The sequence below is a fragment of the Biomphalaria glabrata genome, chromosome 13, assembly GCF_947242115.1.
Source record: "Biomphalaria glabrata chromosome 13, xgBioGlab47.1, whole genome shotgun sequence".
NCBI classification, from domain to species: domain Eukaryota; kingdom Metazoa; phylum Mollusca; class Gastropoda; family Planorbidae; genus Biomphalaria; species Biomphalaria glabrata.
The window spans coordinates 20,383,307-20,398,984 of NC_074723.1; the positions used below are offsets into that span (position 1 = coordinate 20,383,307).

Genomic DNA, 15,678 nt, shown 5'->3' on the forward strand with positions numbered 1-15,678 from the left:
AACTATAATCTAGTTCTATGTCTATCAGTTCACAGTTCTAGTTCACATTTAGCATTTATTTACTACAATTGTACTATTCTGGCTTTCTGAGTAGCAAAGTCAGAGACCAGGGGTGTGTGTCTGGTTCAATGGAAAGAACAAGTGAACCTGCTCTGTGTCATAGAACTTCTTAAATAATTTGTAACAATGGAAACTTGGAGAGTGATCCCTCTGCTGAATAACTGTGACAGGCAAAGTGACTGGGGATAAATGACTGAAGCATGTTGACAATTGTTGTAATGAAATGTCATGTAATTGAGAAACAATGACGTCTATAATTCGGTAAAATATGTTGATTTTGAAAGTACTATCGGCATATTGAATTTTCTCTTCACAGAGATCAACACATCAATTTGTCCTTTAACGTTCCTCAGTGTATGGAGCTAGAAACTGGATCAACAGCTTAAGATTGAGTTAATCCAGCAGTCTCATTTCTTATACTCTCCAAGCCATTTAGCAAATGACTTGCTACCTTATAGATCTTCTTCAGTTCACTCACAGCTTGATGTAGATCTTGCTGCTCATATTCCAACAGTTTTGACACAACGTTAGAATTTTGCACTTGACAATAAGCAGAACACTAATTTCGAATGTTTCTAATATTCCCTTATGTGCTGCAGCATCCAGGCATTCTTTTTCCTTTGGGGAACACAAAGTAATTTGTATTAACATCTTCAATAAATCAATTTTTAGTACATCAAGATATCTGAATGTCTTTACTGTTCTAGATTTATTTAATGATGACTACTTGTAGAGCACAATTTTTGTGAGGGTCCTATAAACTATGCTTTCCCTATTGGATTCCAGAAACGCCCATCTTGATATGCTGTGAGCAAAAATACTCATAAATATTTTGTACCAAGTAAGAAAATCTGAAACTTCTTGAACCCAGCTAATGGAATCATTTAAAACCAAATTTAAGTTGTGATTAGCACAATGAACAAAATGGACAAGATGCTGCATTTGCTGCCGCGATGCCTGAAGGTTTTTTGGTACTGTCCAATCATATGGGAAGCATTGTCATAGCATGGCCATTTACAGAGAAATGGTGATTTTTTATTAGTTCAAGTATTTGGTAAGCCAAATCTGCAGAAAATCTAGAAATGACTCTCTGATTGCTATTTCTTTGCATATTCTTTCATTGGAGATCATGAAACAATATCTTCAAATGATGCTAATTGGCTTTTATATAGAACCACTCTTATTTACCCTGTGTATTTACCCTATTACAAAGGTATGCTGAGGATTGATGAATTAATAAAGCACTCAAGAAACTCCAGCATATAATTCTAGCACTTAAATAAGATTCCTTTGAACAAAAACGCAAATAGTTTATTCAATATTCCTTCATAAGATCCACAAAAAAGGAAAAAAAATTTTAACTTTAAATCCCCAATTCCTTTGCTACTACTCTGACCTATGTCTATTATACTTTTTTCATTTTTATCTTCCAGAATCCTCTTTTCACGATTCTACTCCTTTCTCTCATTTTCTAGAACCGACATCACCTACTTTATTGATTTGACCTCAATATCTGATGGTTCATTATTAATTAACATGTGGCTAATGTGAAATTTATAGTTGACCTGAAATTTCTGGAATAAAGTTAATCTAACTGCTGTATTGATTTGGACACTTAGTGTGCAGAATATGACCTGCTTAGTAGGAATGTACTATTAATGCATTGCTTGATATTAATTTATAATTTTAAAATACCTTTTCTCTAAGCTGGCAATTGGGATATCCTTACACCTGCTGTCTTTCACTTTGGCACCAGTCAAGTCAAGTTTCATTTTGTACATGAAGAGGATTTATACCTGTCCTGTGAAAATCAACTATTCTTGATGGAGATAGACAGCTTACAACAAAAGGTGTTTTTTTTTATTACAAAGCTTATATCAACTCACTCTGTCTGTCTGGAAAAAGGTTTGTACACATTATTTCTCTCACACCCTATCTCGGATCAAGCTGAAATTTTGCAAACTTATACAATAAAAAAAAAAATAATTAACCAATTAGTTAATTAACTATTGGTAATTAATTATTTTGTTTGGTATTGAACAAGTAAAGAAATATAACTTGACTGATGTTGAATTAGTCCCCTTTATACTTTGCTTAAAAAATTGAAACTAACAAGAGATAACTATGAAATCTTCTATTTTCATAAGCACTTCTCTGGTACTGTGGTTATTGAGTTGGCATGAGGAGGCTAGAGCCCTCGAGTCAGAATCCAGGTCATTCAACTTTTAACATTTTTAAAAATAAATGCATTTAAAAAGCCATCATGGTAATATTCACCCAGATAACCCCTTCTTTCTCCCCCCACCCTTTCCCAACTGGTCCAGACAAGTGATAGGATCATAGCATATTGAGAAAGCTAAAAGCATGAAATTGCGCTAAACAAAAACTATTTGTAAAAATATTTATAATCTCACAGATTTATTATTTTTAGTCTAGATCTATTACAAATTGAATTACATGACTGATCCAAACTAATTGATACAATGCTGCTTAATATAAACTTTGGTTTTAAAAAAAAGTATTTAGTATATTTTCTTGTTTCTTCTGAAATTTATCTCAGATGTTTTGGTTTCAATAAATACAAATATTTTGTGGGGGTACATCTAGTCAATTAACATTGTAACTGCCTAAATGATAGGTATTTTGATAGCTTTACATTTGAATGCTTGGCCTCATAAACCTAGTTTATGTGTCTTACAAAGTTTTTGAAGGATGTTTCTCTATCTCCTAGGTACTAATATTATTCTTATTAAAAGCTAATGTTATCTGAACTAGACACATAGAGAACTTTGATGAATGACAGCATCATATTTAGCTAGCTTCTCATTTCCTCTAAATCTTGGACATTAAGAATTAAATTAGTATTGTTTACCATAATTTTGCAAAAGAGCTATAAAGGAGTTTAGTACACAGCAACATTCATTGAAAGTCAGTAATATGGTACTCATTTGTGTCAATCAGGCCAGGCATGTGTTGATGACAGAGAACAAATCAGACATTGACACTGTTGTGAAATCTGGTGTGGGCATTTGGGTGTCCTTCAAGGAGAGTGCTGTGATCAAACTGTTTCACATTGAGAGCATGGAGAACCTTCAGGAGCTGAGTGTGGGCAATTTTGTTAACAGAATACGTTCAGGTGAGTTCATTTCATTCTGTTCTCAGTCATTTTTGTTGTGAAGTTGTTGTCACATGGGGTTATGTGTAGATCTATAATTGTAGTCTTATCTCTTTATCATAATGTGAGTTTTGAATTGATCTTGTAAACACACATATTAAATGAGAAAATATGAACTGTAGTGTAGTTTTTTTGTATAGTTTACTAGACTTGAATATTGAATCCAATTGAACAATCCAATGAAAATACAAAATGTGCTGTACAAAACTATATGATTCACTAAAATGGATTGAATATTCTGACTTATTTTTTATTGTCTGTTCTAGAAACTCTCAATGTGCACTTAACAATATTTGCATCTTGTCAATCAAAGCATTTGATCTGATTCAGTATAATTTCTGTGTGTTTCTCAAAACAATTATTTACAGATTTTAGTTCATGAGAAGATTGAAGACTCTTGTAGATCTATGCTGTAATAGCTCAATGCTGAGATAAATTATGCTCACATATATTTTTTCATCTTCATTTTGTGAAAACATTTTGGACAAATTTGGTTATGCTTAAAAAAAATAGTAACATATAATAAAACACTATTTCTTGAAGTTGGGCTAGAGTTGATTTGAATAGACGATCAGGCTTGTAGTGAGATAATAGAGTATGCATTTACAAAAAAAAGCTAATCATTTAATTTTCTTCTGAATAGAGCGGCTTTGGTCACTGAGTGGTGCAACAGAAAACTTGGTGGTTACTTGTTTAGCTATCAGCAGAGGTCTTTTGTGGATAGGAACCAGCACTGGATTGATTCTTACTGTGCCATTGCCCAGGCTGAGGTGAGTTGTGACCAACTTTTGTTTGAATCATTTCTTAAGACAATGAAACATATTTATGACTTAGATGGAGGACATAGTTCTGGACACGCATGTAAAGTTGTTTTAATGATGTAAAGTTGTTTGTTTCAATGATGTTAAGTCAGTCCATAAAAAATGTGGAACTATTTCCCAAATTAATTTGTATGCCCCCACTCTTTAAAAATGTCCTTTCGGATTTCTGTAAAAAGAAGAAAATCTGGAATGTTTGCAAAGGAAAATAATCAAGTGAAATTTTTTAAGCAATTAAAAACATACTTGACAAAAAATATTTTAAAGCATTAATGATGCCAGCATTGATCTGCCAACTATGGCCAGTTTAAATCAGATCTGAGAGCATCTTTGCAATTGATTTGGCTGCAATGCGTATTCTCAGAAATAAAAGTAGGCCTCCAACTAATGTTATTTATTGCAACTCATGTTGTAATGTTTTCTGCTTCTATGTTCCTTGAGAGTTGAAAAATACTACATTTGAGCCCAAACCTCCTCCAAGTTGGGGGGGGGGGGGGGGTGGCGCTTGAAGGGTTCAAACTCAGTATCATGAAGTTGACAGTCCAGAGTTCATACCACCCAAGTTTCACTTAACAATTATGGTTATGGTTATGATTATTCTGGTGTGGAGTGTTTTTTTAAAGTTCACATATTTACTGTTTCACAGTGATGGTGTTCCTCTGTACAGAGGCAAGCCCAATATTTCCCTGCATGCCCACAAAGGTTCAGTCAGGTTTTTGCTTTCACTGAACTGCTCTACCAGCACAATGGAGCTGAACAGTGCTAGCTCTCTCAGGGCTGTCCTGAGAACAAGGTCTAGCAGACGGAACCTGGAAAGAGAGAGGGCTGAAGAGAATGCGCAGAGGGAACCATCAATGCCAGAAGATGCTGAGCCAAGTGCCAGCACCAAGCCCTCACCCCCAAAAGCAACAGATGAAATGAACGACTTTTCAAAGGTGGGCTTAAAGCGCACATTGAGCAATCAGTCAAGACCACTAAACTTGCTGACAGATGCTGAGGCAGAGGCAATAAAGGAGTGGGAGGAACTAAATTCTTCAGAGGATAAGAAAACCACAAGGAGTAGTAAACTCAACCAAAAGACATCTTTTGAAGAAAGTTTGTCTACTTTGAAAAGGAGCAGCTATAGTCTTAAGAAAGGAGAGAAGAGGCTGTCAGCAGGTTCAGTGGTTAGTGAAAAGATGGACTTAAGTGAACAGAATTTGCCATCTCTTGAAAAACCACATGAAGTAGAAATGCTATATGAGGTTCTTATGGAGGAGGGCATGGGCAGAGCAGAAGAACATGAAAGTCCTGAGGCATCCAGTGCAGCTACAGGAAGTGAACAAGCCTTGAAAAGACATTCAGAGAGCACTGCTGGGGATCATGTCAGCTTGTTGTCCCCAGACTCATCCCTGCCCTCCTCAAAGACCGTCACCCTGAGCCCATCCAGCTCAACATCCTCAACCAATAGCTCAAAAGAAACAACAGATTTGGGCACATCTGGAATGAAAAGGGGCACAAGTCTCAAAAGGACTTTGTCACGAAAGGTGAGTAATAATGCTGTGATCGTACTGAGTGGAGGAGATGGCTGTTGTGATTTAGACTGTTCTAGAAGCCAGAGTAAAACAGACTGCGCCAGTGTAATGCTTTGGATCTACAAATACTAGATATTATATTTTCCCAATATTTTGTGTTATTATGACTGTACTGATGCTATGAAATACAGTCCTCTGTATGTACATATAATGTCATCTTAAAAATCAAAGCAAATGCAATATATTATAATTTTTTATAATAATATTTTATACTCATTATTTGATAATTCACTGAAAATAATTTAGTCTGTAATTGATGAGGGTTGAGTTGTTGATAAAGTTTTGAATTGAAATGATATAGAAGGTTTTAGCCTGCAAGATGTCAGAGACAGACAGAGGAGAACTGTAACTAAGTTAATCTTATAATAAACCACACTTACAGATACAGTGAGAGACCATTTTATGATTGTCTGAGTACAATGGAACTAATTCCAACAGAGCTGTTTAAAAGAATGCAGAGATCTTGTCTGTTTTATGGCTGTTATGGGTCATATTTAAAATAAAAGTTTACAAATAAACTCTACTTGTACTTGGTTTATCTAATACAACCTCTAAAATTTGTTAAAATTTAAATGAATGTTATGCATTTATTTGGGTTACTGATTTCTTTTATTGTTTATTCAGACAAAAATTTCAGTTGACTTATCTGTTATATCGTTGGTTTGTCTCCACTAGGTGTCGCTTATTGATTTATTTTTTCCTGTGGAAATGCTGTGGATTGTAAAAAAATATTTAAATGCTTTTATAAAGTGGCTGGTGGAAAGGTTATCAATTGTACATATAAGAAACTTCAAAACATATACTTGTTTATGTCTTAACTGATATTGGCACTCAATGGCACATTTCTCTGTTAAAATTGTTGTTTCATCATTGCCATTATTCTTTAATTTATTGGTTTTTCTTCCCTATTTGTTGCTTTCTGAGCCTTTCACTATTTTTTGTATTCCAGTTATCTTAAAAAAAATAAAAATTATTTCCATATTTCCTGCTACTGGCAACCATGTTTTGTAAAGGAATATGTGAATGCTTAAATTGAAGACCAAGTAAATGTTTAAGTGCTGGCCTTAATTTGTGAATTGTTCATTATAAAATAAAACATTCTGTAACATATGTTTCTTAAGAAAACCTTTAGTTGTTTTTTTATGGCTAGGGTAGCAAATAATGGGCTAGCAAGCACCAAACTTATCCACCAACTTCTAATTGCAAGGAGTTGCTAATTGATACTATAACAGAAAAACCTCTGTTATAGAAAAAAAAGGTTGTTACAAATTGTCACAGAGCAGCAAATATTTCTCACTGATTTGTAGAGCTTAGGTTATAGAACTGCCCTTATCAGGATCATTCTGCGTGTAGTGAGATTCATTAGTTTTTAGCTATAAGTCCATTTCTAGCTTCACTGTGATGGAGTTCTTATGTTTCAGAAAGTTTATAACAATTTTTCTTCATTTTAGGTATAGAAACAAAAGATGACATAATGTCACAGTTTGAGATTATTATACAGGTCCAGAAATCTTAGTCTTGATTCTAAATGGAGTTAAGTGTTAAAGCTTTTTTTTTTGTTTTTTTTTACATAGGCTAAAAGCCTGGCCACTGGTTTCTGTAATGTGCCATTTTAGAAATGATCATTTTTGTAACATTTTTATTGTTTTCAAAAGTTATTCTTTAAATATTTGGTTCTTTGCTCATCTTTTATTTTCTATTGATTTTTTTTTAGCAGTTGCCAATTTGTATTTTTTTATTATGTGGGTAGGTCTCTAATTTTTTTGGTGATCATACATGTTTTATTTACAACCTGAATTATACATATTAATAATTACAGCTTTTTGTGGGTAAATTGGTCATGTAATTGTGACTTTTGATTTTCATTCAACAGTTATTTTGTTTCTTTGTTTTGTTTCTTTTAATATTTTATTGTTGACCAGTTAACTTACATCGGTTAAAAATAATTCCTTTAGTGGGCTATAATGTTAAATTTACTTTAGAAAAAAAGATGTTTTTTTCTGTAGCAATACTTTTAAATTCTAATTTCTCTCTAAATATGTTAAGTAGATCCATTTCATGTTTTTGTTTTTAAATAAAGACAGCAAATAATAATAATAATAATAATAATAATAATAATAATCTTTATTATCCGTAAGGAAATTTGTCTTACAATTTGTGCATTACACCAAACAAAAAACATTATAACTATAAGAAACCAAAGTGTACATTCACACCAGACGCACTCATAATTTACATGTGACAAAGTTTATACCAGATTGTTCTTATTTAATGATTTGATTGCCAGGGGAACAAAAGAGTGTTTGTGTCTGTTTGTCTTTGCTATCGGTGTCTTGTATCTCTTTTGTGATGGTAAAATCACAAAATCCTGACACAAAGGGTGATTCTTTATTTCGAGGATCTTGTTAGCTTTTTTATAGATGTTTGTCTCAAAAAACTGACCAAATGGGGTTTGTTTTTTGCCAATGATTTTGCCAGCAGCATTTAGGATTCTATTAAGTTTATTTTTATTTTTAATGCTCAGATTGCCATACCAGGCAGTGATATTGAAACTTAAAATATTGCAGATGTGAGCGTGATAAAACATAGCCAAGGCCTTTTCGTTAACATTAAACGAGGACAGTTTTCTTAGTAGTCGTAATCTTTGCTGCCCTTTTTTGCTGATATAATCAGTATTTGCAGTAAAATTTAGTTTATTGTCTAGGATAGTACCAAGGTATTTAAAGGTTTGCACAATTTCAATAGTCTCTCCAGCTACAGAAACAATATCATTTCCCTTCTTGTCCCTACGAAAATCGATTATCATTTCTTTGGTTTTTTTTACATTTAATAATAAAAAATTATCTTTACAGTATTCCTCAATGTGTTCTAGTTCTTTGAAATACTCATTTACGTCTGAGCTCTCTGAGAGCAGGGCAAGAAGAGCCGCATCATCAGCGAATTTTGTGAAGGAGCAACAAGAACTATCGGATTGAAAATCATTGGTGTACAAAATGAACCACAATGGCGATGTTACAGCCCCCTGGGGCGCCCCTGTGTTAACTATGCGTTCATTAGATATAACATTGTTTACCCTAACCCTCTGAGCTCTCTGGGTCAAAAATTCACACACATATATATATATATATATATATCAAGGAAATATTTTCTAAATTAATTGATATTTGAAAACAATGTTTTATATTCTATAAATATCACTATTAAAATGAGATCTGCCATGGAAACATTTTCTTCTTCTTTCACTGGTAAGATTTATTATAAGTAGATGATAGTTACAATGTAATGATTTAATATTAGAAAACAAAAGAAAAAAGATGCTAACATCCCATGTGACATGAAACAGCCAATAAACTTTCAAAATGTTTTGCTCACTTGCTCCTTCTCACTATTAGCTCAAATGTTGTTGTTTTTTTCACAATTTAGTAAAAAAACTGTATTATGAGAATCATTGTTAAAAAAAAAAGAAGATATTATGCATTATTGATACTAAAGGCTTATTTTTATAGTTTCAACATTGCTGTGAAGTATAAATTCTGCATGTTACTTTAAAGTAGGATCTTTATTTTGTGAGGAAAAAACACAAATTTCGGCTGACTAGTAAAATTGGTCATTAATTTTCCAAGCGAAAGTGGCTTTAGAGAAAATTTTGAGATTGTGAGATCTCAATAGAATAATATATAACTTTAATTGATTAAGATCCACCTGAAAAATTCAATAATTTATTGAGATTTCTACAAATGTTCAGAATCTTTTCTTTAGGATGTTTTTGTTTTTGATGCAGAAAAAAATATTTTGGAAAGACATTTACAGATGTTTTTAGTTTTTCACCATGTTTAATTACTTGTGTTTCATGGTTGTGAATACTGGTGATATTGTTTCTTTTTGATGTAAATAACTCCATTCACAATAATTCTATTTTCATTTCATGTCACTCACTCCATGTTTATCTACTTGAGACTTTTAATTGTACTAATTAGAAGTTGTAATTCCAACACTCAGCATCTTGATCTAGGAAACCACATTTACATGATTCATCGTAATACATCAGAATCATATATTTATTCATGTTTCGTTTGATTTATTTGGATAATAAACTTATGCTTTTTTTGTGAAAAGCGATATTAATTAGTACTATTAATGTATTTTTATTTTATTACTTAGTAACTTTATATTGTCTTTTAAAACAAACAAGAACTAAATTTATTTCTTTGTTGTTGGTCCATTTGGTTGTTAAAACTTCCATCTTGTTGGTTGCAATTTTGCCCATTTCTTTCTCGCTGAAATCTGTTCTATGTACTTTTTATAACCTTTTCATTTTCTATTTATTTTAATTCCTGAAAAATTCCATTTTTTCCCCTATCAGTCGTGTTATTGCTGATTGCTGGCTGTGTTAAAAAAAATGTTTATAACCTTAGCTTTAAATGATAGTGAAATATTTATTTGTACTTGGAAAATGTCCATGTATGATTGCTGTTTGTTTGAAGGGAATGCCAGGAAGATATAATTTCTGTACACTTGTCCATTAATTTTCATTTTCTATAAAAAAACAAACAACATTTATGAAGTATCGCTTATTCATTGTTTACAACTTTATTCTTGGGAACTAAAAAAAAACAACATGAGCTTGTACAAATACAAACACATAATGCTGCATCTAAAAATGTAATGTACAGTTGAAATTTCCTTTCTTTTTTTTTGGTCTGGGATTTTTCAAAGTTTGTGTTCTGGATATTATTTGACATTAATCTGTAAATTGTTTGACAGCCAAGGATCAAAAGATGCCAGGGGAAAAAAAACTACATTTATAAGAATTCATTTTCTTCAATGGTCTTTACATTCTAAACAAAAGGCCAGACTATGAATAAAGTTTTCACAATTGATATTGTTAAGTATTTGTTGCCCTTGGATATTTCTAAAAATACAAAAATCCTTTACATTAATTAAGTTGAGCTAGAATATAGCTATCAGAATTACTTAAGGGTTGACTGAAATCTGTGATCTGAGGAATAATCTCTAAACCCCTTTATGCATATTAGGAATTAATAATTACTGTAACATTCAGTGTTCTTTCTTCTCTGAGGCCTTCTGTACACTACTACTTGTACAACTAAAAAGTAAAGTTCATCTTTCAGACCTTGTGATCTATAGGGCAGATGATGCTGTGTTCATCTGTTTCTCTGGCCAACAGTTAACAAACTTGTACAACTGTCATTAATTTGTGGTCTCTGTTGTGTGTGAAGAGTAGATCTAAAGGCCAGCAGCACCAATTACTTGTACTTGCAGGGACTTTAAGCCAAAATCATTTGGTCTTATTATAAAGTCTTTGTGTTAAAAAAATGTCTCTATTTGGTCAAAAAAAAGTTGAAATGACAATCCATTGTGCTGTTTTTTGAGTATGTAGATGATCCCCCCTTGAGAACACTTTTGTTTTGCTCATTCTGAACTGCTGGCTTTAAACAACCTCATGTATTAGTAGTAGCCTTTCATATCTGTTTGATTTCATACCCACTTTAACCCTTCCTTTACCTCTGCTGAGTTTCTAGTATTTGGTTAAAGGTTAAGTTGTGCTTTTTTATTTTCTGATAGTGTGTAAATGACAATCCCTAAGTAAAAAAGTATTAATTATTCTATTCCTTCAAATAACATGAAATCCATTTTTTTTTATTTAAACAGATTTTTACAAATGAACAAAATAAAACAATGGTTTTATTGCCTTGATCCCAAATAAAATATTTTGTATTCAAATGCCAAAACATAAGTTTTTTGTTTGAACTGTTTATGATGTGTGGCTAAATACAAACTTAGTAAATATTGGAGTGCAAGGCAACTTACCTATATATCAACACAGCATCATTGTCACTATGACAGCATCCAAACAACACTAATATTAATGCCAATAACTTTAGGTACCATTCACTATATCTATGCACTTGAACATCCAAATATAAAGTTGTTGAAAATGTTTTACTCTATAAAATACAAGTTTTGATGAATTACAAGTTTCTAACATGATAGGGTTGCAACTTTTAAATGTGTGTGTGTGTTGTTTTGCTGGTTTTTTTTGCTTGCATTATTTTTTTTTACTCTAGTTCAGATATCTGTAGGCCTACATGAGTCTTTGGTGTATTTTTTTCTTACATATTTTATTTTCATGCTGGAAAAAGATGTTCTTGTAAAATTTTTTATAAAATTGATTTTTTTTTAATATAGTGATGTAGTTATACCTATGATGTGTATGTAATCTCTCTATAAATTTTAAAATTAGCTCTGTGAGAAAAACTAAACCTGTTTTTTTAGTGTCATTGACTTTTCTAGAAAAAGTACATACGTGGGGATGACCCTTGAGACATATTGACACCTCATTTATGTCTTTAAGCCATCACAGACGTATTCTATTTTTAAATGAATCTATGAAGCGTAAATGTCTTCAAGTGAAACTCTATTTGGGTTTTGTCGTAGTGAGGATAGATCAATGTTTTGTATGTCAAGCTGTACTAGCTTAAATTTAGAAGAATATGATTCCTAGGAATTTTGTTTTATTTTCCATCAAAGAAGTGTCCTGATAAATTGAGATTGTCTTTATTAATTTTCAACTTAAGGTACAATTTTTTTTATACTGAAACGAATGAAACACAATATAATAATAATAAGCAGCCATATTTGTTTTGAGTTGACATACATTTATATACATTTGTTTTTACAAGCACTGAGCCTTGCTTTTTTTTTACGTCTTTAGTTTCTTATGCACACTGTCAATTTTCTTAGTTGATCAGGAGAAGCTCAAGATTGTCCTCTCTTCTATCTGTTCTTTAGGTCAGAGTAATTTAAACATTGGCAGGGGTTTACATTAGTCATTTTGGAAATCATCATCCCTTCATTATCTTTCCACTCAGGTGGCTTGTGTACATGCTTCACTCAGGTGGCTTGTGTACATGCTCCACTCAGGTGGCTTGTGTACATGCTTCACTCAGGTGGCTTGTGTACATGCTTCACTCAGGTGGCTTGTGTACATGCTTCACTCAGGTGGCTTGTGTACATGCTTCACTCAGGTGGCTTGTGTACATGCTTCACTCAGGTGGCTTGTGTACATGCTTCACTCAGGTGGCTTGTGTACATGCTTCACTCAGGTGGCTTGTGTACATGCTTCACTCAGGTGGCTTGTGTACATGCTTCACTCAGGTGGCTTGTGTACATGCTTCACTCAGGTGGCTTGTGTACATGCTTCACTCAGGTGGCTTGTGTACATGCTTCACTCAGGTGGCTTGTGTACATGCTTCACTCAGGTGGCTTGTGTACATGCTTCACTCAGGTGGCTTGTGTACATGCTTCACTCAGGTGGCTTGTGTACATGCTTCACTCAGGTGGCTTGTGTACATGCTTCACTCAGGTGGCTTGTGTACATGCTTCACTCAGGTGGCTTGTGTACATGCTTCACTCAGGTGGCTTGTGTACATGCTTCACTCAGGTGGCTTGTGTACATGCTTCACTCAGGTGGCTTGTGTACATGCTTCACTCAGGTGGCTTGTGTACATGCTTCACTCAGGTGGCTTGTGTACATGCTTCACTCAGGTGGCTTGTGTACATGCTTCACTCAGGTGGCTTGTGCACATGCTTCACTCAGGTGGCTTGTGTACATGCTTCACTCAGGTGGCTTGTGCACATGCTTCACTCAGGTGGCTTGTGTACATGCTTCACTCAGGTGGCTTGTGCACATGCTTCACTCAGGTGGCTTGTGGACATGCTTCACTCAGGTGGCTTGTGTACATGCTTCACTCAGGTGGCTTGTGTACATGCTTCACTCAGGTGGCTTGTGTACATGCTTCACTCAGGTGGCTTGTGTACATGCTTCACTCAGGTGGCTTGTGTACATGCTTCACTCAGGTGGCTTGTGTACATGCTTCACTCAGGTGGCTTGTGTACATGCTTCACTCAGGTGGCTTGTGTACATGCTTCACTCAGGTGGCTTGTGTACATGCTTCACTCAGGTGGCTTGTGTACATGCTTCACTCAGGTGGCTTGTGTACATGCTTCACTCAGGTGGCTTGTGTACATGCTTCACTCAGGTGGCTTGTGTACATGCTTCACTCAGGTGGCTTGTGTACATGCTTCACTCAGGTGGCTTGTGTACATGCTTCACTCAGGTGGCTTGTGCACATGCTTCACTCAGGTGGCTTGTGCACATGCTTCACTCAGGTGGCTTGTGCACATGCTTCACTCAGGTGGCTTGTGCACATGCTTCACTCAGGTGGCTTGTGCACATGCTTCACTCAGGTGGCTTGTGTACATGCTTCACTCAGGTGGCTTGTGTACATGCTTCACTCAGGTGGCTTGTGTACATGCTTCACTCAGGTGGCTTGTGTACATGCTTCACTCAGGTGCCTTGTGTACATGCTTCACTCAGGTGGCTTGTGTACATGCTTCACTCAGGTGGCTTGTGTACATGCTTCACTCAGGTGGCTTGTGTACATGCTTCACTCAGGTGGCTTGTGTACATGCTTCACTCAGGTGGCTTGTGTACATGCTTCACTCAGGTGGCTTGTGCACATGCTTCACTCAGGTGGCTTGTGCACATGCTTCACTCAGGTGGCTTGTGCACATGCTTCACTCAGGTGGCTTGTGTACATGCTTCACTCAGGTGGCTTGTGTACATGCTTCACTCAGGTGGCTTGTGTACATGCTTCACTCAGGTGGCTTGTGTACATGCTTCACTCAGGTGGCTTGTGTACATGCTTCACTCAGGTGGCTTGTGTACATGCTTCACTCAGGTGGCTTGTGTACATGCTTCACTCAGGTGGCTTGTGTACATGCTTCACTCAGGTGGCTTGTGTACATGCTTCACTCAGGTGGCTTGTGTACATGCTTCACTCAGGTGGCTTGTGCACATGCTTCACTCAGGTGGCTTGTGCACATGCTTCACTCAGGTGGCTTGTGCACATGCTTCACTCAGGTGGCTTGTGCACATGCTTCACTCAGGTGGCTTGTGCACATGCTTCACTCAGGTGGCTTGTGTACATGCTTCACTCAGGTGGCTTGTGTACATGCTTCACTCAGGTGGCTTGTGTACATGCTTCACTCAGGTGGCTTGTGTACATGCTTCATAAACACTTAGGGTAAAGACACAGGTGTAACAAATATTAAACTGTCCGTCATGTTAGAAAACAATGTACTTCAAGTACTATTAGAAATGGGCAAATGAGTTATTTTAAACTTAAGAACAATCGCTGTGTGTTTGAGACATGGCTGGAAATGAGAAATTAGAAACAATGATTGACAGATCAGACTGGCAGGTAAGGAACTAGAATTGATCGTGGGGGAGTAAAAAATAGTTTAAGAATGCAGGAGCTATGTTTCAAACTGTAAACTGAATGAAACCTTTCAGAACAAAAAAAAATTGTTCAATTCAGTGGGATATAGCACACACAAAAGTTTCATAACAATAACATTGTTGTTGTTATGGTAGTTTGTGCTAAGAAAAATGTTTTTTGAAGAATTGTAATCTTTGAGTTAACACTAGGTTAGATGTAACTACTATTTTAGCATTGTAATATTTTCCTATATAACTCACTTTTTAAGTTTCATTATCTACTCTGAATTTTCACCAACATTCTTGTGCCTATATTATGTTTATATATTCACTGTGTTGACATTTTGAAACATTCCATCATACAATAGATAATTTTATGTAAAGATAAAAATTAAATTCCATGTACCCAGTTTATTTTTTGTTTTTCTTTTTTTTTTTTTTTAAGCGTCCGACGAAAGGGAAAAAACTGCAAATAGTTTTGTGACAAAGTGTCCGTCTGTCTGTCACATTTAGATTAAAAAAATAAACAAACTGGAGCTTTTAATAATCTTATTTGCCAAAAGTAAAAGTCACACAAAAAAACAAACAAAAAAAAAACGGCTCATAAAGTGAAGACAATTTATTGAATACGCACAACACAATAATCAAATACATCTCGGCAAATTTTAGTTCATTTTATTTCTTCAATAATAAGTGTTTGTAAGAGTGGTGCACGTACGATAGAGCTAAAACAACAAAAGGTTTGTA

At 34.6% G+C, this 15,678-nt stretch overlaps 1 protein-coding gene and 1 long non-coding RNA gene across 8 annotated transcripts in view; both read left to right on the forward strand.

The window, feature by feature from the left end:
* The window catches only part of LOC106057473 (rho guanine nucleotide exchange factor 10-like protein), a 42,952-nt gene extending 36,176 nt beyond the window's left edge, over positions 1-6,776 (forward strand). For all 7 annotated transcript variants that reach the window (XM_056007547.1, XM_056007548.1, XM_056007546.1 and 4 more), the window contains 4 exons: positions 1,768-1,910; positions 3,022-3,196; positions 3,879-4,005; positions 4,700-6,776. In XM_056007547.1, the coding sequence (XP_055863522.1) occupies positions 1,768-1,910; positions 3,022-3,196; positions 3,879-4,005; positions 4,700-5,699 (1,445 nt within the window). In that variant the 3' untranslated portion in view covers positions 5,700-6,776. The remainder of the gene's footprint in view (positions 1-1,767; positions 1,911-3,021; positions 3,197-3,878; positions 4,006-4,699) is intronic.
* Positions 6,777-8,744: 1,968 nt separating this feature from the next.
* Positions 8,745-15,343, forward strand: LOC129922274 (uncharacterized). Its single transcript, XR_008774242.1, has 2 exons — positions 8,745-12,520; positions 14,705-15,343. It is a non-coding gene; the product is annotated as an uncharacterized LOC129922274 (long non-coding RNA).
* Positions 15,344-15,678: the final 335 nt, after the last annotated feature.